The sequence below is a fragment of the Geospiza fortis genome, unplaced genomic scaffold (assembly GCF_000277835.1).
Source record: "Geospiza fortis unplaced genomic scaffold, GeoFor_1.0 scaffold157, whole genome shotgun sequence".
In the NCBI taxonomy this organism is placed as follows: Eukaryota; Metazoa; Chordata; class Aves; order Passeriformes; family Thraupidae; genus Geospiza; species Geospiza fortis.
In genome coordinates this window covers 3,855,999-3,875,318 of record NW_005054314.1, presented here as the reverse complement: position 1 = coordinate 3,875,318, position 19,320 = coordinate 3,855,999, and the positions used below count along the sequence as shown (strand labels likewise).

The 19,320-nt window shown below is 40.5% G+C and overlaps 1 protein-coding gene across 1 annotated transcript in view; it reads left to right on the top strand.

The window, feature by feature from the left end:
• IRS4 (insulin receptor substrate 4) overlaps positions 1–18,168 on the top strand; it is a 21,312-nt gene extending 3,144 nt beyond the window's left edge. Inside the window, exon 2 of the mRNA XM_005419919.2 lies at positions 15,780–18,168. Within this exon, the coding sequence (XP_005419976.2) occupies positions 15,780–15,784 (5 nt within the window). The 3' untranslated portion in view covers positions 15,785–18,168. The remainder of the gene's footprint in view (positions 1–15,779) is intronic.
• Positions 18,169–19,320: the final 1,152 nt, after the last annotated feature.

Genomic DNA, 19,320 nt, shown 5'->3' with positions numbered 1-19,320 from the left:
GTGAAAGGGGATGTGGTCCTTGGCCTAAAGCATTTATGTGCCTCTTCTAGGCAGTCAGAGGTGTTACCAAACTGTCGTCTGCCTTTTTTTTTCTTTAATTAATTTTGCTAGCATAAGCATTAATGGTATTTCATGTTGTGAATTCTTGTCCTGAGGTTATAGTAGCACTTCACTTCTGTTTTGCTGTTTTTCCCTTCTTAGAACTAGATGACTCTTCATTTTTTTTCCTGAACTGAAATTTTTGCTATTTAAAAGCTCAAAATGGCTAAATTTGTTTAGACCTCAACATTTGAGGCTTAAATATATTTCTTGTTTATTCTTAATGCAGTTGAGATACATACAATAGCGTTTTTTATGTGCAAATCTGCTCAGATTTATTTAGCTGAGTCTTATGTAAACAGAACTCAGTTTTTTTCCCTTGAAGGTTTGGTGGCTGCTTTTGAGCTTTGGTCCCCACAGCATCTTTGTGTCCTCTGGAGAAGCCTGAGGACTTGGCTGACCAGTGTGGAGGGGGACTCAGGCAGCTCATGGCCTTCACATTGATGAGCTGAGCTGTCACCTTTCCCTGGGATGTGCCTTTTGTGTAGCAGGTGAGGAATGCCTGAAGTTGAGGAAGTTCAGGCTCTGAGCAGTGTCTTCAGGTCTGAGACTTGCTGGGTTGTCAGTGTCTGACCCAGCAGTAAGGTAATGCAGTTTGAACTGTGCATAAAAATAAAGGTGGTGCAGGTGGGGAGAAAGAGGAGGGACCCTCCTGTTGGTGTGATAAGCTCTCCTGGTGGGAGCAAAGCCATTAATAAGTGGTGTCAGTCCCCCGGCTGAGTGGCGGTGTGAGTGAGTGCTGTGCTGGAGCTCTGGAGGAGCAGTCATTGCTTTGGCGCCAGTGACCCACTGAACTCCTTACAATAATTCACTCTCTGGCAGAAACCCATTTTTGTTGGAAATTATGTTTTCCTCTCTTTGCAAATGTACATATAGTCAGTAATTGTTGGATACCAAGAGGAAATGTTTAATCATGGTTGGGCATTGATACTTGTCTACTCTGTCCACAGATAAAGCAGTAAGGGGGCAGGCCGCTGCTGACTTTTATATTTTTAATGTTTTTAGTTGAAATCCTTAACACTGGAAGGATTTTTTTTCCTAGTTTTGCTTTAAAACTAAGTTTCTAAAGGTAGAAGGTATTGCCGGAGCTTAAAATTATGTAGCTTTTACTAGTGGAAAGTAGAAGCCTGACTCAGCTCGCATGCCATTCAGAGTCTGGCAGCACTGCTTGGGGCTGCTCAGAAATGTGTGGTTTGCCTTAGTGGTTTTTTTTCCTCTGCTTTGTTTTGTTGGTTCGAATCAAATTTAGAAGACGTTGAAAGTTGCCAGTCCAAGATGTGCTTTCTTCCAAAGTCAGTCTTTCAGCGCTTCAAAGATTTGTCTGCTAAATCTGCAGTCAGAGGCACACTGATTGCTGCAGCTAATTTGTGTTTGTTTTTTCATGTTCTTTTTTTAAAGCACCTCCAAAACCAGCAGAATTTTAAACTTGATCGTATTCCCCTTATATGACTAAAATCTGTGTTATAAAGTAATTTTTTTTTACATAATTAGGATGAAAAAAGAACAAAGATGTTTTCCCTTCAGGTATATTGTAAATATTACATTGAAAAATACTTTACAAGAGATACTGTTTAGAAATTGTGTTTATGATAAGCATTTTGCTTACTGTTGCTGCAGCAAAGTATCTACAGCCCTGTGCTCGGGGTTTTTTCCTTCCCTGTTACAAGTTGCAGAGGAGTGAGAGGCATAACAGCTGTTGGCTTTTGTTGGGAATTGAGGTTTTCTGGAAATGTAATGCATTAAAAGGAGGCAGAAACAGCTCTGTGCAAAAAACATGGGCTTTGCCAGGGAATCAAGCATCTTTATAGTCCTAATGAGAAACACAAAATTATACAAGGCCTAACAGTTTTCTATGAAGGTAGTGTAAAATATTTCTGGTATATAGCAGGAGGGTAGATGGGGTGTGTACACTTATCACTTGTAGGGGCTCATGAAGGGGTGAACAGATTTTGGAATAGTCCAGGCTAAAAGCAGCTTGCCAGACTTGAATTTAGTAGTGTAAATTGGTGGTGTATGTCTGTTTGTCAGGAATGACTTAAAGCTCTTGATTATAAGGATAGCTGTTTATTTTCACATATGAAATCATGTCTCTGAGCTAGAGCAAGCACAATTTTAGGAGTCTGTATTCTTTAAACAGCTTATTGGTTTCTATGGTAATAAAGCTTTTATTTTAATATTTAAGAAGTTTTCTGTAATCCAGAAAAACATTTTCACATTCCAATAAGTAGTGAAAATAAAGCTTCAGTCTTAAACCTTTTGTCTCCTGAAGAGGTGTAATATGCCTTTAGGTAATTTATATTTTTAATGCTTTTGGAGACTTAGCAGAACTGTGTGCTGTCTTTCTTACTGCATCTCACTTTTCTAGTCTCTTTGCCTGAAAAAGTGCTCTGTGGCTAATTCCATTCTTAAGGAAAATATTTAGCAAATGTATTTACCCTTAACTTCCTAGAAAGGAGCTGTCCCCTCTGTATTAAATTCTGACAGGTAGAGAACTTCATCTCTTCTCCCTGAACCACAGTTTTATTGGAAGGAAAACACTTCCCAGCTTTGGATTGTTTGCTTTTTGTTTTTGTTTGCTTAAGTGGCATATTGTGTTCTGTGACTCAGCTGTGTTCTCCAAACTGCCGAGGGTGGTGGAGTGATTTCCAATGCATCACTGCTCCCTCATTGTAATTCCCAAACTACTTTTGGTTCAGGTTCACTGATGTGAATCAAAATTTTGTTTTCCCCTTCTGCATTTATGACATGTATGGAGGAGGGGGAGAGCACAAACGTGGAATGGTAACTAGGCCTGACTTGTTATTAAACTTCTTTTAGGGTTTAAGGCAAAGCTGAGCTCAGGTTTTATGTTGATAATGATAATAAGAATATAAGATACTGATTTTCAATGCTTGCAGTTTAAGGAGGTCATTAGCAAAACAATTTCATCATGAAATTGTTACACAATATTGAAGCAAGTGGTTTGCAGTTTTGATTACATGAATCTGAGTCATGACATTTTGTGCTAGGAGTACAGAACACTAAAGCTACTTCAAACAGGGCTTAGCTAATGTATACCTTGTTATTGGACCTTGTAGAAACTAAGCAGGATAATGAGAATGGGCAGTAATAAAATGCATAATGAGTCCTGTATAATACAAGTTTCTTCAGTCTTAATTAGAAATATTATACCTTCAAAGATACCCTGGACTCAAAATCCAGCTGTTTAGAGTAAATGTAATGTTCAGCTTAATAGCAGCTGAGCTATTTTACACCCACTCTTCAATCTTATCTGCTACTCTGTGGTGCTTACCTGATATTCTAACACTATGCTATTATTTAAGATGTTCTCTGAAGTGCAGGATTATAACATAATTGTTCCTCACCTTTTTAATCTCTGCTGTTCCAGACTGGGTTGAGAGTGCTGTGTATACTTTGGGAAGCTGAGAGGAAGGAAAACAACAACAGCTGTAAAGCAAAACTTATGTTTCAAATTGTCCAAATCCTTTCTGGTAACTAATATTTCAAATGCAGAATCTGAAAGAATATAAGGAACAGTATATACTTTAAGAAATTCAGAAGCTGAAAGTTTTAGCTATTACTAATATAGTAAATTACAGTTTATGGGATATGAAGCAAATAACCACTCCTTTTGGGTTTCTAAGTAGTGGTTTTAAAGTTTGTTTCAAACTGAGGCTCTTCTGTATCGGCAGAATACTTAAGGCAGGGGCCCATTTAAAAATAATTTGAAGAACTCTACTGCAGCACATCCAAATGCTGCTGTGTATCCTACATCTTTGAAGTAGTGCTGGGATAATAATTCTTAAAAAAACCCAAACAACTCAAACCATTTTAATCTTGCTGTAACAGATGCGAATTTAATAATATTGGGTAACTTGCAGCTATGCTTAAAAATACCCTGGGTAATTTCTTCTTGAGTAGTATGTGAGCTGCTGAAGGCAGAACAGATTTTTGCCGTGTGGCGTGGGCGTGAGTTAATTATGACATTTTTGACCAAGAATCAGTTCAGTTTTACTGGTACTTTGGTGAGAAAGTCTGAGACAAGAATGTTCCCTTGCTATTGAAAGAGAATGCTTATTTGGAGTCAGTGTTGAAATACTTCTGGAAATACTTCAGCTTTCCAGACTTCAAATCCATAGTTGCAGCTGATGGGGACGTTTGTCTTTTTGGAAGTCTAAAATCTTTCCCTTGTAGCTGTCTAGTAGGTGAAAGCATTGGCTGTAGGATGCAGGGAGGTCTGGGAGTAATCCACCATGGGTTCGGCATGCTTTTTGTGGTTGTTTTTTGGGTTTGTTTTGTTTCCTATTTTAAAATCTTTTGTTGAAATCTTAAATGCATTATTACCTTTTTACTCTTCCCTCTACAGCTTCACATTTTCCCCTCCTCCCTTGATGTCTGAGGGCCCCTTGTTCCCCTGTTGCTGGGGCAGCAGGTTGGAGCTGCAGAGGGTGGGCAGCACTGTTTAGTCTTTCCAGAGGCTGTATTCCAGCATGTGATTACTGGGCTGGTTTGTCACTAGGTATTTCTTTGGGGTTTTTGTATGTCCAGTGGTATGTTAGCAGTAAGTAGAGTTTGGGTTTGCTTTTCTCTGAGTATGGTCTTTTTTTAATGAAAGGATCTTTAATACATTTTCGTCATTTTGATTGCTCGGGGGAGGATTTATACCTTGAGGTTTTGGGTGGTACTAAAAAGAGCTTATAGTACTGTGTTGTACCTTGGTGTGTGTGTGCTCTGTTTGTGGGTCTGTGGTGCTCCCAAAACCATGCTGAATTCTGTTGATTGCACTAACGAGCTTGTTTTTCTGAGCTGAAGAAGAAAACAAACTCCAGAGTTCTATTTTAGGTACTGTTGTGATCAAATGTGGCATTCTTCAGCTCTAAGGAAAATGGAGTGATAAAACTGGAAGGCAGGTGTGAGAGAGTCAAACTCTCTGGAGCCTGGGGTGTACTATTACTGCTGTTTTCTCTTAAAAATGGCCTGTTGTCTTATGACACAACCTTAAATGGTGTGGAATGACTTGGCTGGAGAACTGTTTGATGGTCCACCCTGAAAATTTGCTCTTTAACTTTTTTCAGTTTATGTTCTAAATATTCTCAACAATCCTGTGAGAATACAAGTTGCACAAGTTACCCTGTTGTCTTGCAGGTTTAGGCAGTGACAATGGAAAAATGGAGAAGTGTGTTCCAGTTTTAATCAAGCCCTGCAACTCTGTGAAGGTCACTCAAGCTTAGGGATGGGTTATGATTTACTTGAGAGGCAGAGCTCTGATCAGGAAGGGATTTCTGACATACTTGAGGGCAGTGGGAAGACAAAGGTAAATGAGCCTGACTCATCAAAGGCATTTCAGAGGTGTTCCTGAGTATCTTATCTAAATGATCTTGAGTATATATGTGTTTGGATTTGTGGAGATTTTGCTTCAGGTGTAGCATTACCCCAGGAGCAACAGTGTTAGTAGACTAGCAAGAATTTTCTGCCCTCTTCAAGTCATGAGTTGTATCTTAAGGGCCAGAGATTGCCTATTTCCAGACATTATTTTTCTGTTGATTTAGATCTATGGTTGGATGCAAACCATTGAGACTGCACCTGTGTGTATACATGTGTTTTTCTGTGCCAGTGACTCGTGAGTTAAGTGTGAGGTCTAATCTTTTTTATCCTTCCAAGAAGAGTGGGTTATTGAAAGAAGTAGCTTATACTGAAATTATTATAGTTAACATTTGGCTGTAATTCCAAGGTAAAGATACAACTTAATGTGACTCAAGAAAACGGAAAACTTGAATAAATTACTACTAAAGGTAAATAGGGGTTGTATTCACTGCATAGCATATGTATGTTATGAACTTCTGTAAATACCAAACTGAATTATTATTTAGGGCATAAATAGATAAGAATAGTACTTCCTTTTTGCTAGGGTATGAAAGGCTGATAAATATGCTGCCTACTTGGAGGAAGGTTCCCTTCTTAGTAGAACAGAATTTTGCAGAAAGACTGAGAATATCAAAATGCCTTTTTTTTCCTTCTGAAAATTGTAGGAAGTAATATTAAAAAAACCTATTAAAATTGGTTTCTGAATTTATTGAGGCACTGTTGAGGGACACTTTCCTTCCACAGGGAATAGTGTGGTTCTGTTCCTGTACTCATGCTGACCCAGTTTGCTTTATGGTTTAGGCTCTTGCTGACCAGATGAATTAACCATGTAACTTTTTTTCCGGCTGGATAGTCTGAACCTGAATTATTTTTGGGAACTAGTGAAACTAGTGCTTCTTGTTACCCACATCTCTTAGGCTAGCAGGAGTTTTGGAAGTTCTTAGTGACGGTGAAGCAGATGTTATATCATGGATAAATATGCCCTGAGTGCATACTAGCCCAAGCAGAGCTTTTCTTATGAGTTGTGAGATAGGTCATTTGTATGAAACCCCTGTTCAGGCTATTGTCAGGCACTGGCATTTCTGTTTCCTGTATGGAATTATTTTGAATCTTAAGTTAATCTGTTAGAACAATTTGTAAGCTCTTTGCTTTTCCAGTAGTCATTGCTCTGTAACAACATTTGGTTTTTGTTTGAAATTTTGTGTGCAATGATTTGGGAGGCCTTTTTTTCTGTATTTCACTGTGTGATGTTTTTTGGGGGTGGGTGGGATTTCTACTGTAAGTGTTTGTAGAACATGATGTTTTTAAATTGCAGATTGTGGTTAACAGGAAATCAGTTAGAAATGAGCTGAAAAAATGAACAGATTTGATCTTGAGGTCATTCAGACATTATTACAACAGTCTGTTAATGAAAGCATGTAGCTCCAGACAGGATCTCTACTTGTTGTGGAACCTGAACAGGTAGACAGGATGGAGGTCCCCATATGGTGCCACAAATGTAAATGTGTTGGTCCCTCTCCTAAGGAGCTTACAATTTAAAGATGAAACTAAAGAGATGGATGAAACCTAATGTGCTGGGGTGGAGAGTGAGATAGAGATCAAGGTTGCTGCCATTGGCAGAGTCCAGATAAGAGCCTGGAAGAGATAAAAGGCTGCTGAGAGTGGTTGTAGGAGAGGAAGCTGGTGTAGGCACTTGGAAGGGTATGCACATGGCAGGGAGCAAGGGAAGGTAGTGTTGTAATGGTTTAAATGACTTGAAAAGGATGAGGTGAATGTCAGAACACTGGCCAGGATATTAATCTTGGTAAGAGGAATGTGGGCCAACATGTATCTCTGAGTTAGGAACACATCCCAGTGTTTACTTCTCCCTTTTAGATGTGGAATGTGATTTTTTTTTCTGTTTTTATTTATTTTTCCTTTCTGTAAGTTAATTCTCCTGCAGACCTGTGGCTGGTAGATTTGGTGTGAGCAGGTATGCATACCAAAACATAGGATCACCCAGTGCAGCATCCCTTGGCAGTTAATGTGGTGTGGATTGGGGCCTCTGTTCTTGGTGAGACTTTGCTCCAGAAGCAGCTAAGCTGGTGGAACTGCCTTGCCATTACTACTGGCTCCTTCTTGGGGTTTTTTTAGGTGGCATCTCTGAGTTTCAGGCAGTCTTCTAGCATTGGAGATAAGGCATAGTGGGGCTTGGAAGAAATTCACTTTTAGGATTTATAACCAATGTCCCAGAGCATTTGGAGCCCATCTCTAGGTCTGCATGGGACCTGCTCATTGCTGCTGAGTGCTGTCAGCTCAGGAATGATGCCTGTGGAGGCTGGAGTGCAGCACAGTCACTTTCACTGCAGAAAGTGACTTTATTTCTGTGTCTGTAGATCAGGTTGAACCAACACTGCAGTGGTTTTGGGTAAATCTAGAAGTGGTAGCAGCATCGAGGCTTGATTCACTGTTGAGGGTATGAGTGATTGAAATATTAATGTTGACATGTTCCACAAGGTAGACACTGTTGATTAAACGTTGTCTGTGTTTAGAGTCAGTTTAACTCTGTCCTTGTCAGCTCCCAGACTGCTCCTGGAAGCTGAAGTGCAATCCTTGGCTCTTGGGCACGTCCTGAGGTTTGAGAAGATCTTTCTTCACACATGCAAGTCCAATCTGAACATTTCTTTTCCTCTCCTGTGTGAGCCAGGCTTTGGGGTGTCCTAATATTAATGGAGAGTCAATAATGTACAAATTAGGAAATGTAAAAAATTGATGCATGCCACTGCTATGTGTGATAGCAGAGAGTGACTGATAGCAAAGATATATTAATTTTTCTATGCAGGCACACATGAGCCTGCACAGGTGTGTAACTGTGTAGGTATTTGGCTGTGTAGTAACTTCTTGCCTTTGACAATCATTTATGGCACTGGAGGTAAAAGAAAAAGGTAGTGCTGAATGCTTGCAGGTGTTATCTAGAGTGGGTGAGAAGAGGGATGGGATGAATTACAACAGGTGAAACTCATGTAGAAAGGAAGTTTTGGGAAAGGTGGTTTGGAAGGTGGGGAGCTGTTTCATTAGTCATGAGCGACCCTGCCCTTTCTCTTGGTTGTGTTCCTAAGAATAGTTTGGCTCACTCAAGCCCCAGACCTGTGCCTGCAAGCAGACACTACCCAGCAGAGGAAGAGCAGGGCAGGTGTGTATAATACCTCCCACAAACACACACCCAAGCCTCTGATTTTCTTTTTCTTTTTTTTTTTTCAGCTTGGGGGATTTCTTGAGCCCAATGTAGTTTGTCTGTTTTGTAATTCAAGTCTGTTTTGTAATTCTTTAATCCAAGTACTTTTCCAATCTCTTTGATCCTGTGTAAACTCCTTGCATCCACAGCAGCCCCCAATCCATCAGGACATGCTGCCTGCAGACCTCTGTGCATTTTGGACCCTGCTCTGTACCAGCTTAGTTTGGCAGCCCCTGGTTTGTGCAGTGGAAGAGATAACAAATCTTATCTTTTTTCTCCAGGCCACTTAGGATTGTGTAGATGCTGTGCCCTCCTCTGCCTTAGGCTTGTCCAGAGTGTTGTAACACATGCAGTGTGGACCTGTGCTGTAATCTGGGCTTTAAAAATTTCCTGTTATGTTCTCTGCAGGCTGAAGGGTTCTTGTTACCAGTCTGTTCCTCACTGGGAAGCTGTGTCACACCTTGCAGGGGTTTTCTCTGCACTACTGAAACTTCCCAAGTATTCCAAGTCCTTTCTGGATGCAAGAGGCAGGGCTGTATGCACAGAGCTGTTTGCTGTGGCTGGTTTCTCTCCTGTTTGTTTCCAGACAGTTCATAATGCCCCCTTTGCAGCAAGAGCACAGACAGGAAATATTCCTCTCTATTGGCACTCAGGGCTCCTGACCTTTGTCACGGGAGTAGAGGGAATTGCAGCAGGTGGTATTCTCAGAAGCCACACAAACAACTTTGTTTTTTTTGGCTAAAATTTACCCATATTTTCTGTGGTTCAGGTCAGGTGCAGTAACTCACACACTTGCTGAGAGAATGCTTTTTCAAAAGCAAAACCTTTTTTTGATTCTTTTGCAACATGAAAATATGGAGTTTTGAACTATGTATTTTGAGGTGGAGAAGAGTAAATTTTTAGTGTTGTTGTGTTATATTGTAATAGAAATTTACTTTAAAACCTCCAAACAAACAAACTCAAAAAAAAAAAAAAAACCTCAAATAACTTCTTGTCAAGCTGTCCAGTGCAATTTGAGTTGATATTAGACCTCTGCCAAAACTGCAGGCAAGTTCACTAATTCTAGGAATAGTATCAGCAGCAGAGATGACATTAGGGAGTGTGCATACAGCCTTCCTAGAAACAACCCTGCTGTTTATTCCAACAGGAAAAAAAGCCACTGTTGCAAGAGATAAGGCATTTCTGCTAAGTGAGTAGAAATTATCTGAAAGCATAGGAGAGGTTTTTAGCTCGTGAAATTGCTGAGCGCTAATAGTAGCAAACCCATGTTTTGAATGAACAGTTCTGCAACATTGTTACCAATTGCTGTGTTTATAGTTTACCCTGTGAAAAGTGGGTCATGCAACAGTTGTTTTGGTGTTTTTTTACCAAATTTTGCTTTTTTTTGCTTGTGGAAAGTCAGTAAAATTGTAGGTTCAACGTATATTAGCTAGCTGATTTTGAGCATCATTAGTCTGTTGTTGGGTGGAGAAAGTACCTGGAGTATGTGCTTGGTGGTCAGCAGGTAGTTAAAGACCTTGCCAGATCAGGATGTCTCTGTGTCAGGGCCTTGTTTGGGTCACCCAGGCACTGTAATTCACATCTGAGGGATGCAGCAAGTGGGTCAGGTTTTGATTTGTACTTACAGACTTGGTGTCTGCCAGGTGCAAATTAAGAAATTTGGCTTTTCTCAAGTAACTCTGCTTGCCTCTAGCAAGGTCTAAAGCTGTGCCATTAAAATAAGAACTCCAAGAAATAGGACAATGGCATGGGATAGTATCTGTGTATTTGGTAAAATTTGGAGCAAAAGAAAAATCTTCACTAATTTGTGAAGAAAGTATTTGGGCAAATGAGCCCTCCCTGGCCTGCCTGCCCTCAGGAGGGCTCCATGTGGAATTCACTGCTGTGCTCCTGCCCCAGCCTGGCTGCTGAACAAAATGCTTTTGGATGCCACATTGTGTCCTGAGGTTGTGCTGAGTTTAGTGCTTTCCTGAACAACAGGAATATTGTGTGGCTGTGTGCACAAAAAGTCTAGGGCTGTTCTGCTGCTTTTGATCTGCATAAATCAGATTAATTCTGATTTCCCCCTAACCTGAAGTTCAGGAAATGGAGAACTTCAGCAGTGTTCTCCAGAAAGCATTAAGCTGTCTTAGTCTTTGACATGGAGATTTTAATAATTTAATTATCTTAAATTAATATCTTCTGTAAGCAAAGCTTTTATCCTTTTAGGAATCAATTGCAGAATTATGTCAGTAAAAGCCTTTCCTGTAAAAACAGGTATTATTTAGGATGGATTTCTTTGAGAGAATTAGGGTATGTCTGCTGTGTTCTCAGAACCTCTCAGTATGTTTCAAAGTGTCCTGACTTGTATGGCCTTGATCATTCAGACGGAGGAAATGCAGTGTAAATTCTGTATATTCTCATCTCATACATTTTGGAACACACTGGGTTTGCATCTAATGAATTACACCTGATTTATATCTCTGCCCCGTATTTTTATAAAATGATGTGATTTCTGCATAGAAAACTTGCAGAATGCTTTCTCAGTGTGTTCCTTAATTTTAAATAAAACGTCTTTCAGCAATGCCGCCATCCTACTTTAAATACTTGCCCCTTAGTTTCTCTTGTGCCTTGTGATCTTTTTCCTCTGATTGTTCATCAGCAAAATTCAGTCAGCTGCTTGTAGTTTTATAATCTGATCCCATCTTGAACTGATGATTTGAAATGGAATTGTGTGGAATTTTCCAAACTTTGCATATATATTTTGTGAGATGAACTTTGAAAATGTTTGGATGCTGTCTAGACTTGTTTTCCATATTAAATGATGATAAGAAGTTTAATTTGTATTGTTGTCAATAGTCAAGCAGTAGAACTCAATTTTGAATAAAGGCTGAAGCTTTTGTGCAAAATCTACTGATAGAGCTGATTTGGATAGAAAAGGCCAGTGTAGGGTGCAATGCAATGAAAACTACTTGGAGTAGTATATTTCTGGGCTGCCTTGAAAGGTTTTTTGCAGATGTTTTTTGGCGCTTGTTTGTTGTCATGATCAGTTATCAGATTTTTTTAAAATTTTTTTTTAGACTGTGTAGATTTTCTTAGAAGAGCTTGTGACAGTCCAGGAACAGCTGTGTGTTTACACTGCAAGCGAAAGTTCTGTCTGATCTGGCTACCAAGCTTTACTTGGTGGCATTTTTGTTTGAGAACTTCAGAGGAATGCTGGGTTACTCTGTGAGAATGTACCTCTTGTCTCTGCTAGTTCACATCTCATCATTTGTTTATCTTACAGAAGAGTTTCTTCATCCCTTTTCCTGTCAGCTTCCTTTACTGTTCAGTCAGTGCTGAGTTAAATCCATTCATATGGGATCTGGCATGAAGTGTTAATCTGGTTTTTATTGTTGATCAGCAATTCTCATATTTGTACTATTAACATAGGAAATTCATGTCTAAAGAATCTTACATTGAGACTGAAATAAGATTATTCAGCCTCACAGAAGCACTGCTGTTTTCTTCAAGCACTGCATGGCCTCATTAGGTTTCCTTCACCAACTGCTTAATGAAAAAATGGAAGCAGTTCAGGTGTGGGAGAGAAGAACCATCAAGAAGCTTAATGTGCAAGTTCTTTTGCAAACTCTGAAATAAGGCCACGTGACCCAGCCCAGCCTCAGGGGTGGGGGGTTTGGGAATCCTGCCAGGGCTCTGCTCTGTGACTGTGACTGCATGGCTGCCTTGGGCTGGGCTGCAGACCCCACTCACCCCTGGCTGCAGCCTCCACTGGTGTGACAGGGGATTTCTGGGATGCTGGAGGTTCCTGCTGGGTGACCTGTGGGCCTTTGGCTGCGGCACAAATGGACTCCTGAGATGGCCCTTGGGAATGGTGGTGACTGCAGCACTTTGCGGGAGGGATCTTGCAAGACTTCGGTCTCCTCTTAGATTTCAGATGAAATATTTTTCTTTTATGTGGTCAAGTTTCACAAGTTGCTCTTAGCCTTTTCTGTCTGAGAAAAGATATAGATGTGATATATATGATATATGTGTCCATATATACACATATATGTATGTATATATATAATATATATATCTGCTTGATACTTTCATACCAAAAAAGTGCTGATGACTCAGCTGTACTGCTCCAACTGCAATATTGCAATTTCCAGCTTTAATAAGGGGATTAGAGAAGTGGTGACAACCAATAGCTCCATGTATGGAAGACTCAAGGCTTTATGGAATGACATCAGCTTGTAAGTGATGTTTATGTGAAACTCGCTTATGTTTATTTACAGTTCACACGATTCTGTTTTACCTTAAAAATGAAGAAGAAACATCTTGAAGTGTAGTTTATAATCATGGAGGCAGGAAATTAATGAGCTCTTGTTTAGATGTGCAGAGTTTTGGGAAGGGGAGGTGCTCCAGGGAGGTCTCAGGCTTTCTTCTGGTTTCTGATAAATTAATCTCTGCTGTTTGAGTCCTGCCCAGAGTTACCTGATGCTCTTGCTTTAGAATTGGTTGTCATGCTGCTGTCTGAGTACATCAGGCTGCTTCAGAGAATTAAACTTAGGACTTAAGCAGGCTTGAGTTTTTTTTGCTCTTAAGCCCTTCCCCTTTCCCTCCAAATGTCTTAAATGTAATTTGGCATTCGTTTATGAAAATTTTCAAAACATTTTGGGTGGAAATACTGAGTTCTGCCATATGGGATTGTCTGATTCAAGCAACTGGGCCTTTGCTCTTCAAAATGTTTTGGGGATGTGCTTGGAGAGATTAGAATAACTTGTCAAACAGCTTTCAGGTGTGTCTTGTGTGCAAGGCGTGGAGGAAAAATGTCCTGACAAAAGCAGAGACAGTTTTTGAAGTTCCTTTTATGTGAGCTTACAGGTCCACAGCAAGGAAAGGGTGGGGGGTTGCTGGTAAAGTTAATTTTTATTGAGTATAAGCTTAATATAGAAGCTTAAACTGTTTTAATGTTTGACTTGCATGCATCACTGAGGTGTGATTCATTGCAAGCTGTGGTGCATATTTTCATTCTTTGGTCTTACAACAAAACAATATTTTTCTAAAGAGGAAAATTATTTCAGAAATAATAGCTTCAGTTGGCTTTTGTGAAAACAAAGCCATTGCTGACCACATCACGCTCTGTGTGTACCAAGCAATAGCTTTTTGTAGTGATTTTATGATGTCGGTGAAATAACTCAAAGAGAGATTCTCAAGTTGTGGGTGTGTTTTGGCAGTTTCTTCCTTTAATTGAGGAAAACTTAAGTTGCCATATTTTTGAAATCACTGAAATATTTGAAAAATGAAACACAGCAGCCTGGACCTTGGTGAGGGCTGTGTACGATTAAAAGGGAGCTTCTCCTGAAGTGGAAGGGCCCCTCTATAATTCCACACTGCTGCCAGCCCTGCCATTGCCTTTGCCCCTCTGTCTCTGGAGCCACAGGCAGCCTTTGCTGAGTGCTGGGATGGGGCAGGGCTACTCAGCTGAGCTTCGGTCTTTTTTCTGGTTTTTTAGCTTTCTTATTTTTCTCAGAGGGAGAGTACTTTTAGCTGGACAGAAGTCAGAATTTCTTTAGCACAGGGTGGAGTGTGCATACCTCGTGATTGGTTTGTAAGTAACCATACAGGTTTGCATTAGTACACATAATGCTTGTTCTTTACATGGTCATCTTTTCTTTAGCATATCCATGGAGTAGAGGCAAGGAAGAGATCTTCAGCAGTGAGATGTAACTGATGTCCTTGTGACCCACCAGAAGAGCATGGGCAGGATTAAGCCCTGAAACCCCTTCCCCTGTTCTAAGGGTCTCTGCTGCCATTGCTGTGCTGTGTAATGAAGTGTTCCCATATTGCAGCTCAGGCAGCTCCCAGAACAGGGAGAGAGCTGGCACTGTGTGGCTTTGAGGGGGAAAGTAGCTGACATTACTGTATCTGTTGTTTTCTTAAACCTAAACCTCTTGCACTGGCTGTTTCCTTCTTCACTGTACTGCAGGGAAACATCCTGCAGGTACATACTTCCAACCTTGCACAGGTGGTGGGCACAGACACCTGCCTGGCAGAGGACAATGCCCTCAGTCTTGGCTGAGAGGACAGAAATGGTGGAAGAGGACAGTCTGTCTCAGCTGGGAGAGTGTGATTCACTGGCTGGCTTGGCAGTAGCCCTCCAGACTGAAAATTGGTGCTCACGTTGGCTCAGCTGGGAGCGGAAGGGGTTTTGTAGAGAGCTGGAAGTGACTTTTTATATGTTCCTCATTTGTGTTCATGCAACTGCAGAAAGCATTTGCATGCCCTTCATCACTCTGTCTTCCAAGTCAGGAAACTCCCGAGTTGCTCTCACCTTGGCAAGTGCATGGTTAATTGCAGGGCTGATGTTGTGCTTTGAGGGCAGGCTCCCTCCTGTTTTCATTTGTGCCTCGTGGCCCATCTGTGCCTTCCTGCAATACAAGAGTATATTTTTTGCCCCTCATTTTAGCAAGTGCTTGGACTTCTGCCTTTTCCAGTCAGTTTGGAGCCCCTGAAGAGTGGAGCTGGCTGTAGCTGTGTGCTTTTGTACTTGGATGTTGCCTTTCAGTGAGACTTCTTTCAAAAAGGGACGAGTGTGCTGTGAGGTGTTTCTAATGAGAACTAAATAAAGCTTTTTCCTGAAAAGCTGAGGACGGGGCACACAGCTGTCAGGACTTGCTGCTCCTTGCTTGGAGCAGGCAGTGCAGGAGTGTTGGTGTTGCAGCTGTGCCCTGCTGGCAGTGTTGGCTGCAGGGTCTGTCACGCCTGGTGAGGCGCTGCTGGGGCTCTCTGTGCTGCACAGCCCCGGCAGGGCAGTGGGGAGCTCTGAGCCTTGGGCTGTCCCAGCACGGGCTGGCTGCTGCTCCAGTTCCTGTCCCATGTACTCGTGTCACTGTGGCTGCAGTGGCTCTTCAGTGCTTGTTTCAGGCTCCATCGTTCTTCCTTCCCTCAGGATCTCTGGAGGGTTGGCAGCTGGGAGTGTCCCCTCCTCTGTGAAGGACCTGTGTTCCGCAGTCAGCAGCTCTCACTCCTGCAGTGGATAAGCTCCATGTGTTCTCCTCCCTAGAAAACATTCTTTGCTGATATAACTTACATCTGATATGTCACTGACTTTTTTTTTTCCCCCCCTCCTTTCTAGACTGATTGCATTGCCATGGAAACCATTGTTGGAAGAGAAGACTTTTCTGCTGGTTACTCCAGAAACTGTGTGGTGCTTTTGGAAGCAAAGCTCAGCTCCAGCCGGCTACTTTCATTTCCACCAGCACGGACATAGACACACATCCTTCTCATTAGTTTTTTTCATAGACATCGGCTCTCTACAGTTGAATTAATTTGAATTGACGTTTTTTCATAGCTGTGCTTTGGTGATGGAATTTGGTCTTTCATGTCATATCTATTTGGGAGGCAGTGTGAATGCTAATAGGAGATCCCTGTATGTCCCTTTCTTATTCCTGCCTCTCTTGTTAATTTTAAAAAAAAATTTATATTCTGAGAAGTCAAAGCTGGTTTCTGATTGTCTGTTTAACATGGGTTTTACTTCTCTGGTACATTAACAAGTGGTTAGCTTAAAACATGTATTGCTTAGAAATACTTTGGCAGTTCAGGATTTTTCCAGGTGACTGGGCAGAAGGAGGGAGGGAGAGGTGCACATTGGCTTGAGGGGTGAACCCGTGGGACTGGACGGGTCTGAGGAAAAGACCTCTTCTGCCTTTTTTTTTTCTTTTTTTTTAAGGTTTTGCTTTTATGGTACAAGAGGTATTTCTTGAGCATAGGCTAGAGGCTTTTCAGTCAAGTGTCTGTCAGAGCTTAAACAGAAATTTTTTTTTGCTCAGAATTTTGGTATGTACAAAGTAGGATTAATGGGCTGGTTGTCTTGTAGATTGTTTTTGTTCTTGTTTATAAATATGAATTGTGTAAAATGAGGTTTTTGTTCATGGATTCGAATGGAGAACTGCGGAGTCGTATCCAATGTTTGTGACTTCTGCATTAGACTTGTCAGCCGTAGCTTTTTAAAGGGAAACCACCCTAATTGATCTTACTTTCAACCAAAGTCCCACTTTTAATTTGGGACTATTTTTGTTCTTTCTTTCTGGCATAATGGGGAAATAAAGTAAAATGTTGGCTCATCGATTGTCTTTATCCCACTGACAGAAATGTGCACAATGACTATTTGACATTTTTTAAAATAAGCCCTGATTTTTCTACAATTTAAGTGCTTCACTCTTGTACTGAATTTTTTTTTGGTTGAAATGAGTTTAGCTTTTTAACACTGCTATGAACTTAAAAGAGCATGACACTAGTCATTGGTACATGCAATGGATTATAAAAGGCACTGACGATTGCTAAAGGGTTTCAAAGTGGTACACAAATCCTCATGCTGTACTGCACCACACAGCTGGGAATCCTCCACATGTATATTGTACAACGGATGGGCCAGGCTGCCTCACTCCAACAGACAACCTTCACATTGCTGGTACAGTTTGTGTAACAAATCAGACACTGTCAGCTTGGATTGTTCAGTGATGTGTACCCAGATCTATTTCTGAGTAGTAATGAAATGTACATGTCACTAAAATACGAGGTGATTGTTTTGGGGTTTTTTAGGAAACATGGTACCAATCAGTTTACACAGTGTCTAGCGACAGGAAGAATTGTTGCTACAGGGTTTAAAAGCACAGACCTGTTTTTGATTCTGGAAGAGAAGTTTCAGTTGGTACAATTACTTGCTGCTAAACATACAGGAATTAAAAACACGACCACTTTTACAGACCATGATACTGTCTTGCCATATAGCTGTTGGTTGGTCTCATAAATGAATAATGCAATACGTAGACAGCTTTTTATAAAGCTTTACATCTTTTCTAAGAAATCAAAATTTGGTGAAGATAGTTCTAAACATTTAATGTGAAAGGAAAAGGTTGTTTTGAAGAAATTTGTTACATACTTATTTCATATTAGAGTCCCTGAGGCTGCCATTGTACAATATACAGCACTGATTTAATACATGCTGAATAAATAAGTAAATGGGTAACCTCAAGTGTAGTGGTACAAATACTAATAGGTACGGCATAATAAATATGCAATCTTTTTGAATCTCTTAGTTTACAGCAACTAATTTATTCAGTATTGTGCTGGAAGAACATTTTCAGATGATGTAAAACATATCACTATATATACTACCTTCCAGCTACCCGTTTATGCTGCTGTATAGTACGAAAATACCAATGATAGAACAATGTTTGTCCTGTAAATTTAATTTGATATTGGACAGTTATTGTCTGTACAAACTAAAACATATATGGTTGAAACTGTTCATTATATTTGCTATTTCTGCTCCACAGATCTGTTTTAAAGTTGGGCTGATTGATCTGGCTTTGTCTTCCATTGTAAATATTGTTCTGTTGTTTTCTTTGTAAAACACATCGCGTTTGCGGTTTTGGGAGACTGGCTTGAAGCTCTGTATAGTGTTTATATTTATCTGACTTGGCTTTCCATAGAGCTACTTGCAGTAAATATGTGTTCATGTAGCTCCGTGTCTGCGTTTTATTTTTAAACAAACTTTTGGGTTTTTCCGTCAGACCTCCTGCTGCATCTGCTTCTCCTGAAAGTGGTTTTGTCACCCTGGATCCCTGAAGATTTGGACAGGTTTTAGCACTGGTTCAAGGTAGTGATTCCCCATCTCTCCAGTTTTCTTTGCCTTTTCACTTAGTTTAGAAGGTAAGATACAAAAACACCCAGAAGCTTTCTTTGCCATGGATTCATAGTGCCTGTAAACAATTATGTTTTGGAGTGAAAACAACAACAACATAAAATATATAAAATACATAAAATCAGTGACCAATGCATTTCCTGCTTTAAATGTAGAAGGCATGAACAAAAGATTGCCACAAACTTTGTCCATGATTGGATAGGGAAGTCTCCTGATCAAAAAGTACTAGTCCTCAAAGACATTTTTAGGAATGCATTATCAAATAGGGGCCTGATTTTGGGGAAGGAGGCAACAGGTATGTTTTGGTGTTGTATCTTTTGCAGTGACATTTTGGTTTTAAAGATACAGTAAATAGTTTTCAGTATGTGAAACCCAAACACAAATAGATAATCTCATCACTTCAAGTAATGCACCCACCTGTAAAAACAATTAAAGTCAGAAAATACCAACAAAAGGTAGTGCCTTTTCAGATTCCTTACTGACATGAAGGATATGGCAAATAATGTTCTATAGCAAGAGGCTTTTATCCATAGATGGGAATGTATATGATCTCCATAAATGTGGGTGATTACTGTGAAATATGTTGGATGAGACCTTTCTTTAAAATTGCCCAAATTAATTCTTACCCTGTTACTCAGAATAGTACATTGAACCAGCTCCCTGGAAAGGTCAGCTTTGCTGTAAGGATAGGGTTTTCCTCAAATAAACCAGCCCTTTCCTTAGGGCCCCTTTGCATAGTGTGGAGCCTGCATTGGGAGGGAAAAGAGAATAGTGCTGCTCAAGTACAGCAAAAAGAGCCCTACCAGCAGTGCAAACAAATGGTGACAATTATCCAAACTGTCCAGACTGTTGGGACAGCGTCACAGTAAGTGCTGCAAACTACCTTTGATTGGATTTGAAATGGGCCAACTGCTGGAGGGTTGTGGCATTTTTTTATGTGGGGAGACACAATTTTACACTGATTTTTCAA